Raw genomic sequence first — 19,621 nt, 5'->3', positions numbered from 1 at the left:
TTTTTTTTAGTCATAATCTGTAAATCTCCTCAAATTAATTTACAGCACTATAAAAAATTCATTTTTGTTTACATTTTTATGACAATCACTAGTGTAATATGAGCCTTAGTTACAGAATCATGGGTTAGTCAGAAAGTACTCTCTCCTGAATTTAACAATATTGCTCTCAAGGACATTTTTATACAGCTGATAACAAAGGAGACTACTTATTCACTACTGCATATTCACTTACATCTACAGTCAGTAGCATCATTAACAGGTACTAAGCATAATAGTTCTATAAGTTGATGATTCTGAAACAGGACAATCTAACTGTAAAGAAGTGATATTATACAATGCAACATAAAAAAAAAATGAGAACAAGAGTTATTACATATGTTGCCGCAATATCACATTTCATTGTCTAAAATGCCAGACTATATTTTACTGTTGGCCCTTACAGACTTGAAAGATTAAATCATGTAAACATAATTGCAAGAAGGTCGATATTTCAACTACACTTCTCGAAGGAAAAACCTTAAAGAAAAAATGCAAATGAGAATCATGTCTGAGTGGAAGATTATACACAAAAAATCAATGTCAGCAAATTGCCTACCTGCAGTTCCAAGTGTTTTTCATCACTAAACCTGAGTAACATCTGACATGTAAGCGGTCATTTGTAATTCCTATTATCTAGTAAAATCTGATGCTGTGGATTTCCCTCTCAATTTAAGTAACATAAAACTATCCTTAGAGGAGGACATTTCCAGCTTATTACTGTTACAGATTACCAATACTAATAATCCTTTTTCTATTTATGTTGTATCTGTTCTACTTTTTGTCTTTAAAAAATCTTTTTACTAAGATAGGGAGTGTAATTTCAGCACTATAAGGATCTCATCTGCTCTGTATTTATTAAAAAGAAAATCATTCAACCTTTCTACAATACAAATACCTGTATCTGAGCTGTATCTTGGCTTACTTTTGAACCCAACTCTAGGGGTACAGGGAGTTACAGGGCATAATTAATCTCACTTCAGTATGCATGCCTGAAAAAGTCACATGAATTGTATTTTAAATGTACCAAATTGTCTCCATACACAAAATACAGATGAAAATAATGAGATTTTTGTGCATTTCAAATATCAGGTAGGTGCAGTAATAAATTATATTTTAAAAGAGAAATTACCACAGCATTGCAAAGATATTCAAAAGAGAAAATGAAACATACAAAGCAGGTCCACAAAAGGGTAAAACATGCTAACCTGATTATGTTTTCTTTGCTCTTGCATGGCTTCCAAAACAGCCTGGGCAATCTTCTCTTTGTGTGTGTCACGTTCTGCTTCCCACATTTTTCTTTCTTCTGCATGAATCTTCTCCATATTTCTTCTTTCCTCCTCTACTGCTTTCAGAATAGCCTCCTGCACTGCTACTTTTTCAGCCTTTGAAACATATCAAGTACAAATAAATGAACAAAATAACAAACATGGGTGCGTAATGCATAAGTATTACTTCTTTTAATGACACATGTGACCTGACAGGATACAAGAAATATTTTTACTTCTAAACTAAGAGCTAAAATTTTTCTTAAGGTGTTACTAATCAACCGGACATTGATTTTTACAGGTACAATAGACTTGGACCTGTCCACAAGTCTGAAGCTGGAGCAACAAAGACAATACATAGCTTTATATATGCTGAGCTACACAACTATCAGTAAGAAAATCTGGTATTGTGTATGTCCCAATAGATAATAGCATGCTGAAGTTCAAGACAGGCAAGCATTGCCTGGCAAAAAAGGGATTTTAATGAGGTTAGCAATGTCCTTTAGTGTCAATTATGGAACTGCTCAAGTAAGATTGAAATAAATGGAAATAAATGCTATTTTTCTCAAATACCTGCAATTAGAAGAAAAGCTTTTTACTGCAATTCCTTGAATTCTATCTTTTAAATTTTAGACATCTGTGAAACATAATAAATACTTGACACCATAAAATGGTATCATTAACATTTGCTGTTTTTTTTATGAAGTTTTCTTGTGGGTTTTTATAAAATAATATATTAGAAAATTAACTATTTAATTCTATCCTCTAACACAAAAGATCCTGACTTCTTGGTATAAATTCAGAGCTTATCTTAAAGAGAAGTAAGCAAGCTACATCTCCTGAATGGTTAGGGTATCTTTATGAAGGCCTAAGCTACTGTAGATCTATTTATAATTTACAGATTATATATGAATGAGAACATAATTTTGACACATCTAGTAAAGAAATAAGAATCAACTGCTGAATTTGGCATTCCTAATGACACAGAGAATCTACCCGGTAAAGGCAGAATTTACAAGAAATACCTTTGCCACAGCTGCCAGAGCCTCCTTACTTCTTTTCCTTTCTTCATCCAAACATTTGTCAAGTATTTCCTGCAAATGTTATGAAAAATTAAATTGCATTACACAATAGATAAATAGCTAAAAATAATTTCAAACACTCAAAGTTTTTGCCAAGACTTCATTTCTTCCCTCCAATGACTAAGACAGGATTATTCCTTATGAACTCTATGCTACAGTTCAGACTTCTCTCTTTTTTTTTTTTTTTTTTGTAAATACAAACATTACCTTATGTTTTTGTGATTGTTGCAGCAAAGCTTGTTCTGTCTTTTCTGATAACACTTCCTTCTCTGCTTCCAAAATGCCAAGAAGTCTCTGATGCTACTGGAAGAAAAAATCTATATTGTAACTACATTCTGCTAGTAGAACAGTCAAAAACAACTCACGCAACGTAGTTAGGTTTGTCCTTTGCTTATTAGATGAGTTAGAATCTAGATTTGATTAAACATAAGCACTGCTCCTTTAACTGCTTTGATGTTAAGAGAAACTCATGTGAAACATTTAGCATTCATCACACTCTCTCATGTTCTCTAGATCTGAAGAGAATAACAGAGATATGTGGAAAAAATACTATATAGAGCAACACTCTTTACAAAATTTATGTAGATGGTCAAAGCAACATCATACTTCAAAGAATTAAACAGCTGTGTAAGTTGAAATATGTCTATACTACCTTTCATTTCATAACTTTAAAATAGAAAGTATAATATCAATACACTATAATATTCCAGAAGATTGCCAAAAAGTATTGCACTGTGGCTTTAAGAATAAAAGTATATGTACAACGAACATAAAACTTTGACGTAAAATCTTAATCAGGCAAATACACTTTTAACTAGCGTTTCTAAGAAACTGCCATTTCTGTTTCATGAATTTTATTATGTTTTAATTATAAGTGTCTTTAACATCAGCAAGAAACATATTACCAAACTGCAATACTATGTTCTGAAAAACATTTTTATATTTGAAGAACAGAATAGTAAGCTTTTAGACTGCTTTATAAAATAAAACACCTATCTGTCTTTCCAGGATAAACATGCAAAGAGGTATTTCCTCGTGAATTTACTTAAAATAGGTCTGAATGGAGCAGACAAATTCTAATGGAAAACACTTGTGCAAGGAGTGGTTATGCTTAATGATGTATTACTAAGTTTTTTTGTGGACTCGGTATCTTCAATCATTAGCTTTAACTATCAGTGCAGCTACATATTTCCCCCTCGTACCTCCACTAACTCAAACAAAAGTAAAACAATAAACGGATGTTTATTGCTTATATAATCCTTCACTTAACTGACTGTGGAAAAGCTGCAAACTGGCATCTGTTAATCCATGTTCATTTGAAATACTGATTGATGCAATAACAGGCAAATATACTTAAACACCGAATCAGATACATTCCACAAATCAAAGTTGAATAATGTCAATCAGCTTTAGATAATAATTGCAGAGGGATTTTCTAAGGTATGATTATCAGAAAATCAGAAGTATGAAAATCAGATCTTTATAATATCTATATAATATCCTCAGCTTTATAATATCTATAATATAATCCTGCAGAACAATTTGATTGCCATTCTATTTTTTAGAAGAACAGTTACAGGCAATTATCTGCAGTTTGATGCCAACCACCGGCTTTCTAGGTTGGATAAGAAAACCGTGTGTGTGCGTTTAAAGTTGTCATGTTGGATCGGTTATTATATGTATTTTACAATATTCTCTGTGGGATCACTAATTTCAGTCTTTAATTTTCACAACAGGTTTAGAAACTTAACTTACGGGTATAAGAAAACAGATAAGTCCATCCTGAAAATTCTAAATTAGATTTTAAAATTCTAATTTACATTAATTCAACAAAGAACATGTCTACATAGACCATTGAAACAATCAATGTCCATTTTACCTGAAGCTGAAATACACATCTTCGTGACTACAGCCTTCCATGTGAACCTAACCTCACTACACAGCAGGTTTTATTTATTTAATTTTCAAAAAAACATATAGACCTGCAATCCTGGAAGAAAAAGTTAAAAAAAAAAAGAAAAAAAAAAGGGGTACCAAAATATTTTGAGCTTAAGGAAGAATGCAGCGTTCTGATTTTGAACATATCTCAAGTAAAAATGTACATCCTTCCCTGCCAAGAAGAGAGTATAACTAGGTCCAGAAAATAAGTATTTTGTAGAATACAAAACAATTTTATGCCCCCTTAGTGTTACTGTGAGGAAGTACATATTTGCTGAATTCAAATAACTCGATTGAGATACATTGTGATAACCTGAAAGTCTTTTTGCTTCTTCTGAAAGCAAAAAAGGAAGCTTTAAAATACAGTATACTACTTTTGACTACAAAATAATTGTCTAATGAGTAAACAGTTATGATAAATGTGAAGGTTTCTCTAAGTGCAGTTTACAGTATGATCACTTTAATCTAACTCAGGATCTCTTATTTCCTTGGCTGATTAGAAAAAAATATGTGCTATTATATTTTGAACTGTATGGAATTCAAAAAAACTTATATTAAACACATTATTTCTTTGTATAACTATATAGCAGTTTTTATTTTTAGAGATACTGTAAGCAAACACTAGCCACAAAGATATTTACAGTGTTTCCAAAATATAAGCTAATCACTCCTGGAACACTTCAAAGCAGTATCTATTACATTATGTACCTTTGCATGAGAAATAAGGATGCTAAAATTCCTAATTTCATCCAGACTGTAAGCTTCTTGTGACTATCTTGACATGCCCTTTCCTATTATAATCTAAATGTTTATTCATGTCAAATAATGGTTTAGCTTCATATCCAAACTTCCAGAACTTCATATATGATCACAAATGTTGCAACAGCTGTCCATACAACTGAGTAGAGCATATTCTCTTGTATTATAGCTAAAGAAATACCTTGAAGAATTGTTCATTTGGCTTCAGAATTTATATCCGTCCAACTAGATTTCTTTTTCAGAGAAAAATGCACTTTCAGCTATTACATCACATAGATTATTTAAAAAGAAATAAGTAACTGGAAACAGACGAAGCAGAATCAAACAGTGTGAGTCACTTCTCCCCAGAACAAGTCACGGGAAGCCTGTACTTCATTGTCGGCACAGATGTAATATGAAAAGATGTAAACTGGTACTTTGAATTTAATTAACATGGTTACTCATTAAGAACTAATGTTTTTCCACAGCAGTGTACTTCATTAGTCCTTATATGGTACAATGGAATCTCCTTGAAAACTGTGCTTACTAAAATGAGCTAAAGTGAGCTCAGTGATACCAATGATCCATTCCATCTCCCTCCACCTTTTCCACCAAAGCACAGATCTTTCAAAAGGCATACTATGCTAAGGGTTTTTGGAAGATGTGAACAAGTCCTCATATTACGCATAAACCTTGAGCATTAAAGGTCACATATGCTGAGATGGGTCTATAGGTCAGCAAGTTTCCCTCAATATCGCTTATTTTCCTCATTAGAAAGAAAAAATACAAATAGGGTCTGAACTGAATGAATCTCATGCAACGTTTCCTTTTTCCCATGGATAGTCATGAACATGTTCCTCTTTGATAGACACAGTTAAAAGAGCAAATGAAGAGCCTCAAGACTGCTCTGAGCTATCTGTATGTGGAGTTTAACTTTCCGGGCACTGTAGATGCTGCTTTATATAAAGTTTGTTTACATGCCAAAGCTAGGGTTCTGAGGGCAACTTTATTTGCCAAAAAGACATTCCCAGTTCCTTAACAAACAAACCTAATATGAGCTTTCAAGAAAGAATGGCTGGTCTCCTATAAGCAGTATAATGAATTCAGACTTAGCAGTCCTATTCAGAAAACTACAGAGACTACCCCAGTGCTCTGAAATTTATGATGGAGAACTACAACGGAATCTTAAATTGGGAAAAAAAACAAAGTATCCAATCTGTGTAGACTGCAAGAGATGAAGTTTATTTTGGAAGCTGAAGTGAGATTTTTTTCCTTAACTGATCAACAATTCAAAGATCAGAAAAAAACCCAGAACATTATAAAAATGTTGAGGCTTTGTATGTAGTTATCCAGCTACTCATAAAGAAACATACCTAACAGGATTTCAAGACTAAAGGGTAAAATGAGTGCAAATTTATGACTAAGTTAATTTGGAAATTAAATAAATAAAGGCATGAACTCATAGTATGATGCATAAATTAGCATGAAGCCAAAAGAAATAGCACTTTAGTGGAACAAGAAAATTTTCAGCCAGCATAAGTTTGCTGCAAATTAACACAGCACATGTAAACTGCAAGGCACAGTAAGAAAACTATGCAGAGATATTAAGTCAGTTCTGAATATCTTAAACTTAGGTGCCACAAGTAATATGTACATAAATTTTCATACAGTCTAGAGAAGTTTATGCATTACTTTGTCTGAACTATTTTATTGAGCCTAACTACTCCCTCTCCAACTAAACCATCATTTGTTCCCTTTAATTCCTTTGTCAGGGAGTATAGAGGATAGAGTAAAACAAATCTTGAATGCAAAAATACCGAAAAGCAGCGGTTTGAAAGTGTTCTGCCATCAAAAAAAAAAGTATATACACAGATATTCTAAAAAAAAAAAAAAAAAAGTGTATTTCAAATTTGGGAGTAATAGTAGCATTTCCAAACTCTTTTATGGAAAGCAGTAAGAGACAGGGTCAAGAAGAGTCAAAAAAAATCAACTTAAAACAAAAGGCATTCAAAATAGGTTATGTTTTTCTCCCTGAAAGAAGTTCTTTAGACAACAGTTCCAACTGAAAAATGTTTGATGTAGATTCAAATATAAATACAGAGGTCCTGTGGTTTTCCTTGATTCCTGTAAAAAATAAATCAAAAATCTTTTTTTTTTTCCAGGAATGTGAGTCAGAGAAGATATTGTAAACACATTTAATCACAATAGCAATTTGTCTCTTTTTTTCTTTTTTTTTTGGTTATTTTTATAGATTAAATTTATTTCTGAAAAATCTTGACAGTTTTACTTCAGGTATGCATCTTTTGAAGGACTACATTGTATATATTCTAAATAACCTGTAGAGTGAATTAAGTGGCTGAAGATTCTTTTGAGTTATTTGGCAGTTAATATGCTATATTAAAGCTATCAATAAACTATCTCTAATTTAAGACAGTTATAGTCCTCGCATATTCCTATTAGTCCTAAAATTAAAATTTAAAGAAAAACAGAAAATAGGATGTCCAAAACAAACTGAAAGTAATTTTTAAAATATGGATTGTTTCTCATTGGGCTCTGTACAGTTTCATCTGAAAGGGAATAGATACAGAAATTCTAAGGTACAATTCTTTTGCTATAGCTGATATATATTCAGTTTAATGTTTCTACGGTGATTGATAATCTAAGTACTTTTACATAACCTATGAATAGCAGCTAAAAAAATCTTGCTGAGCTGGTAAGTTGCTCAGTTCTCAGAATTATCTGTCCAAAAGAATAAAGTACATATACTACTACTAAAGAGAAAAAAAGTTTGCTTTATATGCAGCATCACTGTAACTGGTAATGATAGTTTGCGCCTTCAAAACACCTCTCATTTGAAGAAAAAAAAGCTCACACACTAGTGAAATGACATTTAGAAGCATCCTGCAATAGCCCCATTCTGAAAACTAAAATACTGAGGCACAAAATATATGTATTTCTGAATTCACACCCCAGTGAATCATCAATTTTTCTTGTAACAAAATTTATTATATTTGTGTTTTTTTCCCTCCTGTTAAATCACTGACACAGTAAGACTTCACCTCTCACCTTCATATACTTTTTTTTTTAATGCCCTTATTGCATACGGATGTAAGAGCAACCCCTAGTCCTCATTTTCAAGATCTGGGAAAAATATCCACAGAGGGAGGTAGCAAATATTCCAGTCCTCTATTCATCAGCAGGAACATTTAAACAAGAAAACTCCTTAACCCACCAAGTTTTACTTCACTTTCTCATAACAGAATCTAGCAATAGTAAAAAATAAACAAAGGTCATGGAAAAATCTCATTATTTTTATTTGAGATGGGTACAGCATAAGAAAAAAAAATTAAAGTATCATGGTTCTGTCTGGTTCAAAGAAAATTAGGTAAGTACTTCAGGATGCCGACCTAACAGTTATTAAATATTGATCAGAACAGAATTTTAACTGCCATGTACAAGCCTGAGGTAATATTATTAAAATATGTCTATTTCTACATCTTATTCAAAATATTAGATTGAGGAAAAGGCAGCATCAGTAAAATAATAGTAATACTTCTGCGGTCTTGTAGAAAGGCTAGATATATTTAACATCACAATACTTTATACGGCATCCTATTGCACCATGTCTATGTCTAAGTCACATGTCAGATTAAAAGATCAGGTAGTCACAACCAGTTCCCACAGTCCTACACTGTCCTCACTACCTGTGGCATTGGAGTGCTTGGCAATATAAGGTGGAAAAATCTGTGTGAAGAATTCCAACATCTGCTACATATTTCCACTTCCTCAAATTATAACTTATTATTGCATGTTGTCAGTTTAAGGTCCAAGTCGCCAAGAAGAGAGCAAATTTTCTTTAAGGGAAAGCTCAGGAAACAGCAAAACATTATTCAAGAAGAAAAGTTAAACCAATCAAAATTTGAAGAAAAACTATAATAAGAGTAGTAAAATAACTAAGTTTACTACTTCATCTCAAAGTTCCAGCCAGCTGTATACTGAAGAATGTGTATAACCCAAGGAATATGAGAGATTTAATTTAAAGCAAATCCCCTGCTGTCAGACTTCAAATAGTTTGCCACATTTGTTTTATTGTTCATAAATAAGTTACTTTGATCAGGATAGAGAGCCAAATTCTGCATTTTGGAGTAAAGAGATAAAATTACAAGAGAAGTCTCTAAGTACCTTTTTTTTTTTTTTTTCCCTAGTCAAGAACTGCCATCGAATCAAGAAGTTCTGAGCAGTCTAATTTCCACCACAACAGAGCAGACAGACCTAGTACAGGTACTTACTGCTCTCACTGAAAAAAAATACTCCTGTCTCCTTAAAATGCATATATTCCAAATTCTCTAATTGCATAGCCCCCTAATAAGGCATGAAAGCAGTTTCTCAATCATAACTCTTAAAAGGGAAAGAAGCACAGCATCAACAGGGAAGCACAAAAATCAAACATCATCTCTGGACTAAACATTATTACATAAAGATACTGCATGTTACAAGTAGGTATTTTAAAAATTGAAATAGAAAATGATTTCTTATCGCAGAACTAGGTTACTGAAACAGATACACATTTTCTCTAGCATATAGACATTCAATTATTATACAATACAGATGTAACTGGCATTCCAGAAAATGCAGGTGTACAGAAAGAGATTACTGAAAATGCAAAACACATTCAGCTGTGTCTTCCAAACACCGGAGAAGGTAAGGCACCTAGCACATTCCAGATTATTACCTTTGCCACACCAAATTTCTGCTTGCCTGCAAGTTCACATATAAGCCATTTTTACACCATTCATATATTTGAAAGAAGTGAGTTCCAGCAAGTGGAGCTTGCTTGGAATGACCTTTCAGGAAATTGTTTTTAAAACAAAGCTTTTTTTTTTTTTCTTTGATCATGTACCAGAAAAATGCTGCAAAATTTCATGTACCACCAAACAGATTTTGAATAACTGTTTATCAAACTAGAACCATGAATACAAAGTACTTTTCCAGCAACATCATGATATAGACAGGAAAAGTATTAAGGACACAAGGTTAACTCAGCTTAGCTCAAAATGCTGTTGCCTTTACAAATGTAAAAATTCTTTCATATATTTCATAGTTTCATATAAAATCATCACAAAAATGTCAACAGGTGAAAGCACAGAGAGATCTTTTAACTCTTTTTTTTTGTGTGTGTGTGTGTGACACTGTTTTAGTACAGTTACTTCTCATCAATTACCTTAGTAGCTGCTACTTTCGCAAGTAGTTCCATTGGAGCTACTTGAACTTTGCGGGGGGGGGGCGGGGAGGAGAAAAAAAAAAGAAAAAAGAAAAAAAAAACCCTTTATAACAATATATGCTATAAAAAGAAAACTGCAGCCTTACAGAATTTTGCAAAGGATGGCAGATGTGGTAGAAAAGTATGTATGCACTTGAAATACAAAATTAAAGACTTTTTTCTTTCTTTATTCTATCATATGAATCAAAATGTCACATATCCAGATTAATAAAATTAAGACATGTAATCTCTGATTCATGCCTCAAGAAGGCATTGAAAAAAAGGGGGATATTGCCAAGTCAGAATTTAGTGACCATGCCATCTGAATCTAATTTCACATGTACCTTCATCTCTCTCACTCCATGAATGCCTGCTTCCCTTCACCTTGCTTAGAAGACAGTAAGGAAGGCGAACATTAAGAAAGGACCAAATTGCTTAGTATAGAAAACACCTTCAAAGACAAAGTCAAAGTTAGTGTTCATTTTCACAAGACAATATCAAAGAAGTTTGTGTCTCAGAAAAAAATGTAACAGTGAAATGCATTATTTCCTCGCTTACATTAAGCTGACGCATTTAACATTGAAGTCTTCTCTGATAATAAGTCCTATAAAAGCACAATTGATACACATGCCTTTCCCAAACATTCATTACATAACCTGACTGCTTCCTGCCATAATAGGCTGTTCTTGCTGTCCCGTTCAGCGGTGAAGCACTATGAACTTGCTGATCATGGAGACAGCCTGAGAATGTCTAGAACGTTTTGTGAAATGTTGATTTGAAAATACACTTACTTGAAAACCCAAAAGCCATAATACATTCCCCCATTTAAACCAACTAGTGTTCACTTTAGTGGTCAATGACATTTGAGGGAACTTGGCCTTTCAGCCCACTCCAGAAGCAGTCTTCCTATAGGAACTGTCACTTCCACAAAGAACATGCGGCCTAGGATACTGAAAACAAATGACATTACAGGACTCAAAAAAAGGATACATATAGAAGTAAGCTGGCATCTGTGGATAAGAACTGTTAGGGCCTGCTGCTGTAGCTGACCTTTCAAGTTGTTGTAGCAAAAGTAATGGATAGCAATAAATCAGTACAGAGGGACACTTTTTTTTGAAAGGCAGTTCCAGTTCAGCATAACTATGTTGGAAAGTACTTTATACAATGCCACTCAAGAAGATCTTGGAATAACCACGCAAACTGCCTTAGGAGGTCTTGAAAACCTCAAAATCTGCAATCTACAGAAGGCTTCTAATACTCATGGGAAGAAAGAGTATTGTATGCTGGTCGAACATGAATTTCAGAAAGAGAAAACACAACATAGGCCAGAACTTTCTAACTTTAGAATGAGTAGTGAAGGCTTTAGTCAGAAGGAAAACAATTAAAAACAGCCAATTTCACCTTGGAGAATTTTCTACAATTTTAGCAAGGTCCTAAATTGTTGATGGAGGATGGAATTGAGAGGAGAGCTCAGAAAAAGAGGCCTGAAACAAGATACATAGTCAAAGACAACTTGTGATGACGAGATGATGGTTTCACCTTGGAGAAGAGGAAAAAGGAAGGAGAAGCCAATTATGCTCTAAATAGCTAATCAGTTTGGTGGAAAATACTGCCTGTAATGAAGATTAATTTACAGCTTGAATACCAAAAACTTGAATCAAATCTAATGACTACTTAAATACTAGCAGAGAAAAATAGCATTTTCTCTTTTCCAAAGAACCATTTTAGGAACATAAAGAGCAGGATACTGTTAAGGTGGGAGTGGGGTTAGAAGAAAGCATAACAATGGAATTATGAAACTACATGAGACAAGGAACTCCAAATAAAATAGAAGAAAAATCACTAAGCTTTTTTTTAGATCATAATTTTACTGTGTTATTAGTGCTATGGCATAAAGCCTCTTGAAACTAAGATGGATACTTGTAGTTCTCAATGTAAGTGTTCATATGCCTACACAATAACGTAATACAGAATATTAATCAAATTGCTGTATATTCATTAGTTACCATGTCAATAATATCAATTATTAACAGAGAATAAACCCCTTGGAGAAAAACAAATGCTAAAACATGCATAAGTAAATAATGTATTTAAAAACAGATGTATTAAAAAAAAATCATAATATGTATTACAAAGTTAAAATCTGCATTTATAAAATTTGTAAATATATATTTTTTAATACAACTGATAATTCTATCATAAACAAGCATAGTTTTTATCTACTTGCTTAGGCTTCAAAAACCCATAGTCTAATATTACCTTAGGGATAGTAAACCTTGACTGAGTTGAATGAAGAATGAGAAGAAATGACTTGGAAATTTGTAAACACAAAAGGTAAATCTTTTCTAGGCCCAAATGTCATAGTATGTTACAATAAACACAACCATGATGTGAACTGGTTCCTGTGTTATGGCAAAGTATTCTTCTGTCCGACAACGAAGAGCAGGCCCCTCAAATTCATGAGCTCTACTGAAAAAAATAGTGTCATGTAAATTTGAACTTTTTGAACATTTTTGCATATTTCTGTCCTCACCTTGTGGTTTGAGATGTTTCATATCATCAAACAGTATTTTTGCTAAATTTGAAAATGCACTCCCAGAAAATCATTCTATTATTCTTATGAATTTCATGAGATTTGCTCATTTTTAATATTGAGAAGGTTATATAAAATTAGTACACAGGAAAAACAAAACATTTTATAAAAATCCATTTTTACTTTCTTTTTAGGCATTGATATAGAGCATGTATAGAGCAACTGTGTAGCTCTGTGTAGTATGCTCCTCTTACAAGAACGAACTGATTTCCCCAAGCTCTTACGCCTCTCTCTGTTACACTATTTATACAGATGCTTATATATTTGCAATAAACTTTAATTGATACAATAACAGTCAGATATCCACAAAATACTGTTGAAGATGGTGGAATATTTCAAGTGGATTTTTGCTGTGTTTAGGTCTAATTTGCCACAGGAAAGTTACAGTGATAAACAAACTATTATTTTCCCATTTTTAGGACAATTATTGCTAATGGAAGTTGCTAAGTAACTGTTACTATGTAAAAGTACTTACTTGGAATGCTACTAGAAAATCAGTGGCTTGAAAAAATTTATCACAGCTAATAAAAATTATAATCACAGATATTATTCTGATCCATAAATTATACTCAAATCAAATGAAGATATTTTCAAAAACCAGTCAGGTTTACACTGTTCAGATACTCATTAATAATTATTGTGACTTCAAGTACCATTGTGCCTTTAACAATCAAGCAATGTGAAGCTGTAAAGGTACACGTTACATGTGAGGAATTACATAAAATTCATACATTAACTTTTCTACTTTTATGCAAGATATCTGTGAAAGAAGAACAGGTTTTCTAATAGATGAATTAGTCTATTTACATGTTTTATTACATGTTGTCTCCAGGACTACAGGAAATGACAGTCACTAAAGGAGTATGCGCTAAGCTGCTCTATGATTCCTCCTCCTCTGGGCTACACTATTCTTGAATTTTTGCTAAGTGGGTTTAAATGTCATAAAATACCTTGGATCCCAACAAAGAAGGAGTTGCATTGTTTGTTGCTTGTTTTTGAATATCTACGTTTACGGTTACGCTCAATCACATAAGGTGAACAACTGATTATTTAGTCCATTCATATTTTCTCCAAACAAATGTAAAAGATCTGAAACTAAAACCATGAAGCTTTTTGTATTGCATACACAGATAACGACACGTATGGGATAAAGAGATAGTCTATGTGTATATGTGTGTTTGCACATCCATACCTGAGCATTAAGAAGTTCTTCACATTTGTGAGAGTGTTTTTCAATTGTCAGTATATACTGCTTTTCAATAGCTGCTTCTCGCTGTTGAACTGTAGACTGCAGCAATGCCTGCAAAAAGAAAGCACAGAAAAACTCAATAAAAATTTAACTGGTGTGTTTATCAGAAACTGGAAATCAGCTATATACTTGTATATAATCAGAACACAGAACGCTGTTATAAATTCAGAAAGTACTACCGAAATAACTTTCTAGGTAACACCACTTTGTTTTTAGATTTATATCTTCTTATAGCCAGGATTAAAAATTTTTGGATCTCAGATTTCCTACCTATAGTCTCTTTAAAAAGAGCAATTCACAGAAGATAGAGAGTATTTCTGTTAAATATACTCAGTTTAGTGAGACCACACAAGAAGAGAAGCATGAGAGCTGCTGAAGAGAGGGGAAAAAAAAAAAAAAAAGCCAGACATATTTCACTGGCTGACAAAACTCCACATCCTCTCGGCACACTGTAGGATCCCATGGGCCAAGCATGATCTTCATGACCACAAGTCAAGTAAAAGCAGATGGAAATTCTGAGCAATTTAAAACATATAAGATCTCCCCCCTAGGAAGTTCACACTTGAATGTGAAGCAGTGGAAGCCAAAACGTGGAAAGTTAAAGTACCAAGACAGTAGCAAGAAGAATATAAAATTAGAAATTTTGTGTACATGCATGCATGTGTTTGTGCACATGTGTACAGGCATACATGTACCTGACAACACTGAAGAAATTACAGCATCTACATGCATTAAAAAAAACCATCGAATATATGAAAAAAACAAATCACCATATAAAAGGAATTGCAATCTGATTTTCTTAAAATAATCCTAATATTTTTGTCCAGGAGTTTCTTAGCTAATGTGCTATGCAAGTTTCCCCCTCTCCCAATATTATAAAATATTTATGTCACTTTCTAAAATTCACTGGACTATTCATATGCACTATAGCAAACTATTTTTAACTAAAACTGAACATAGCAAACTAGTTGAAATTACTGTGCAAGTTAAAACAGACATTAAATTTTATAGAAAACAGACCGTTGGCCCAAATAGAAAAAACAACAACAATGCCAAATTATATAAAAAGTCCCATCTTTTAAATAATCTTTGTTTTGCAGATATACTTATTTGATGGAACATAACACATAGAAAATGGATTTTTGAGGAAAAAAATACATAGAAATGACTTTTGCCAGTTTTTGAACTATCTTCCCACATTTTCCACTACTTAGCCTGTTTTGCCAGAATAAGGGTTCTTCGGGATACCATTGGTGCTACAGCACAGCTGTATTTTCAACACAGGCTCAGAAAGGTTTGAAAGTTAACACAGATCAACTTTAATTGAAGAACAGGTTTGCTGGCCTTTGCTGGGTATTTAACTAGTCACAAGCTTACTTTCATATAAGCCAATTTCTTTCATACTATTTTTAGATCTTGTATCATATAAATTCAGACAATCACTAAAATTTAATTTGCAAAGGAGTATAATTTCGACATGTGAAGCTGAATTCTACTATTTGTACACTGGAAACTGCCAGGTATCACTGGCAAAAAAACCTCTCTACTTTATGGAGAAAAAAAAAAAAGAAAAAGAAATTAAATCTAGTGTGACCAGAATAGTTCCACTATTAAAAAAAAAAAAGCACAAAAGGAAAAACATTCTGCTATCAGCCCAGAAAAACAGTAATAGAACAGTTACTAAGTTGCAATGTAGTTTCTTAAATTGTTTCTTCTTGCTCACATCAAGCCACAGACTTTATTATGTGAGCTTAACTAGTAACTGTTATATTGCTATTGAATAGTAGCAAGAACTTTCTGCTTTGTAGGGAATAAGTACTAACCATTAAATGGGATAGGTGATTAAAACTTGTCCTTTATTTTAATATATATTTTTTCATCATCTAAACTACTAACACTGCTCAAACAGTAACATAAAATTGACCCTGTGTTTGAGTATTCCACTAGATGATACAGAGATAAATTACGATCTGTCACACACATCTGGCTTCCATCGTGTGCCATGAAAGCTAGCTAGACATAAGCCTTTATTTTCTATGGAGAGATGCAGACCAATCAAAGAGACAGGCAGTTAAAATACAGAATATACAGAGTGAAAATAATGTATTTTGATGGAGCTCCAAATCTTAAGGGACTTAAAACAAAATCATTTTGTATAAAATAATATTTCCTCTTTCAAGGATAATTTCAAGATTCTCTGGTCCTATGATTTTAAGACATGCTTTAGAATCAAACACCACCACCAAATTAACTGTTTTTATTTATTATTTTATTATGCATTAAAGCATAGACAGTTTTTATTATCATGAGGGAAAATGCATTTGTGAATAAGCTTTTATGCTCGGAACTGATGATAGTTACCAATACCAAAAGATAAGAAGCTTCTATAAAATATAAATTCTACCCTCAAGTATGAGAAGTGTCACAGAATACTGGCACTGCTTGACAAATATAGCTGTATCTTGCCCTTTAAACCCTTTTATTATTCTTCATTTTTTATTATTAAATCCATATCCCAAGCTTTATATAAATTATCAAAAAGAAAACTTTTTAAAAATATGTCAGATTTAACATAATTTCATTTGATTCTTATTTACTTATTTACTAGGTGCCTAGCCTACATCTGTCTGTCTCTAGTTGACAACAGAAAATGGGGATGCCATGAGAGATGCCTGAACATAATGATGCCATAAAAGATTATCTTACCAAATAATAAAAAATAGGATATTTTACTCTTTAAGGTCTCTGGGTGTGGTCAACACAATAGAGACATGCGGTAACCAATGCTTTGGAGAATTTCAGACTGATCAACTGCTTATGTTATTAAAGAGTTGCATCCATTTGTCTATTCAGTGATAGCATGTGCTCTTAACATGCTTTATTCAGTACAAGGAAACAGAACTGGTACTCTGGGCAGCTACTTGTGACTGCTCAAACATCACTTCTCAAACTAGTAACACATTATCCAAATGGGCTCATTGATGTTGCATAAATCTGTGGTCACTGATCTAATATCAACACGGTATTCCTGAAGCAACAGCCATTCTTCAATAGATTGTGGGTGAAAGAGCCCTAGAACTGGCTGCCTAGAGAAGTCATGGAGTCTCCTCCTTCTCTGGAGATCTTCCAGTCCTGCCTGGATGCGACCCTGTGCCACGTGCTCTAGGTGTCCCAGCTTGAGCACAGGGGTTGGTCAAGATGGTCCCTTCCAATCTCAACCATTCTGTGATCTGTTTGAATAAGATTAGAGCAGAATGTAACATATGGTATCTCTAACATAAAGTCCAGGAATGAGATTACAATATAGGTATTCTTGGCAATCTCCTTCTCTATCACTACACCGCACAAAGGATCAACTTGTACCAACAACCGATTTCAGGACTATGATGACACGGGTCATCAGTCTCTGTTGTGCATATGTTGCTATACTCCTACCATATTTATTATCTAAAACAATGCTTGTGATAGTAGTACTTGTAGAAGTAGCGATAGTTTTAGTTCCTTGGGATTTCTTCACATAAGTCAAATGTGCTCTCCTCATTTTCAGTTTTCATAGAATCATAGAACCCTTAAGGTTGGAAGGTACCTCCAGAGGTCATCTAGTCCAATCCCCCTGCATACGCAGGGTCACCGAGAGCACGTGGCACAGGACTGCATCCAAGCAGGTTTTGAAGATCTCCAGAGAAGGAGACTCAACAGCCTCTCTGGGCAACCTGTTCCAGGGCTCTGTCACCCTCACTGTCAAGAAAATTTTTCCTTAGGTTCCTGTGGAACTTTTGGTGCTTCAGTTTGTGACCATTACCTCTAGTTCTATCAGTGGCCACCACTGAAAAGTGGCCAGCACCATCCTCTACACTGCCTCCCTTGAGGTACTTATAGACACTGATTAGATCCCCTCTCAGCCTTCTCTTCAGGCTGAACAGGCCCAGCTCCCTCAGCCTCTCCTCGTAGGGCAGATGTTCCAGGCCCTTGATCATACTTGAAGCCCTGCGCTGGACTCTCTCCAGCAGCTCCACATCCCTCTTGTACTGGGGAGCCCAGAACTGGACACAATACTCCAAATGTGGCCTCACCAGGGCTGAGTAGAGGGGCAGGATCACCTCCCTTGACCTGCTGGAGACGCTCTTCTTAATGGATCCCAGGATCCCATTGGCCTTCTTGGCTATGAGGGCACACTGCTGCCTCATGGTCAACTTGTCGTCCACCATGACACCCAGGTCCTTCTCTGCAGAGCTGCTCACAGTCCTAGTTAGACTTTCCCTAACTTTAACAAAAACTGAGCTTGTACTTCAGACCCAGGCAAACAGTGGTACTGTTCAGGGTGTTACTTGATTTTTTTTTTGCCTGTGGCTCTCAAAAGATCTTTTCCCTCAACTCACAAAAGTTATTGTATCTAAAGACTCCACAGTCCTTTACGGAACTACTTTAAAACACTTTATTTAAAACTAGAAGCCATGTGTGAAGGCAACCTCTATTCACCATAGAAATAGTTTTGATCATAACTTCTAACTGCTTTTTGAAATGATGCTTTTTCACTAAACAAAACAGACTTTACAAGGACTATGCACTGAATAATCAAAGTATATTTATGTACCTTGAGAATCACATCTTTACTCAGACTTCTGAAATTAAAACAATAATATCACCACTACAGTTCCAAGTAACAAGCAATCATCTATGTTTGTTTCAATTTACTTTGAATCTTATATTCTTGGCCTTTTAACATTTTCTTCTTCCTGGTATCACATTATTTTACCATGACTAAAACAAACAAACACACACAACCAAAAAAGAAACGCCAAAAGAATGAGAAAACCAAGGATTAATGTCAAACTGATAACATTGTACTAGATTTGATTCAGAGGCATCATTCATTTCCAGCTTGACACAATCTTCTTAGCTAGTTTAAGATTTAATTCATCCAAGTTTTAAGTCTCAGAGTCCGATCTATAAATACCTTGGTTTGCAAATCAGAAAAAGATATGTAGGATGTAGGATGTAGGATATGTATGTTTTGTCTTGTTTTTAAAAAACTCCGATTAACATTCCAGTTATTCAAATGTATTTACATTTTGTATGTAAGAAGAAAATGTCTTCTCTTAAACAACCCGAAGGGAGAAGTTATAGGGGGAGGGAAGGAAAGAAGGGTAGGAGACTGCCATCTGCAGCTTGAAACATAATGAAGTCATAAAAAAGTCCAAAGAAAGAAGCATTGACACAGTAAAGTACACATGTTGCAAAACAAATCCAAGCTATTATATATGCCAAGCGTTCTGATAAATTTGATGAAGGACATAAGCGTTACAATTGAATTCTATTATTTCACCTATTTTTGTGACAATTTATTTTGCTCCTGCTTCATTTTTTGCCCCTCAACTTTACTATTTTTTTTTCAGGATAGGAAACAGGAGACAGAAAAAAAATCATATTAAAATAAAAAGTCTCATAAGTTGTTTC

The 19,621-nt window shown here is 33.9% G+C and overlaps 1 protein-coding gene across 3 annotated transcripts in view; it reads right to left on the bottom strand.

Moving 5' to 3' along the window:
* The window catches only part of CCDC91 (coiled-coil domain containing 91), a 115,874-nt gene that overhangs the window by 41,505 nt on the left and 54,748 nt on the right, over positions 1 to 19,621 (bottom strand). For all 3 annotated transcript variants that reach the window (XM_088537388.1, XM_088537387.1, XM_088537389.1), the window contains 4 exons: positions 14,108 to 14,215; positions 2,594 to 2,686; positions 2,330 to 2,398; positions 1,245 to 1,421 (listed from right to left, as the gene is read on the bottom strand). In XM_088537388.1, coding sequence (XP_088393514.1) covers positions 1,245 to 1,421; positions 2,330 to 2,398; positions 2,594 to 2,686; positions 14,108 to 14,215 — 447 coding nt within the window. The remainder of the gene's footprint in view (positions 1 to 1,244; positions 1,422 to 2,329; positions 2,399 to 2,593; positions 2,687 to 14,107; positions 14,216 to 19,621) is intronic.

Source organism: Tinamus guttatus, unplaced genomic scaffold (genome assembly GCF_059628265.1).
Source record: "Tinamus guttatus ecotype Peru unplaced genomic scaffold, ASM5962826v1 Tinamus_guttatus_pri_ptg000753l, whole genome shotgun sequence".
Lineage (NCBI taxonomy): Eukaryota > Metazoa > Chordata > Aves > Tinamiformes > Tinamidae > Tinamus > Tinamus guttatus.
The sequence above is the reverse complement of the archived record's forward strand: the minus strand, read 5'-3'. Positions and strand labels throughout refer to the sequence as shown.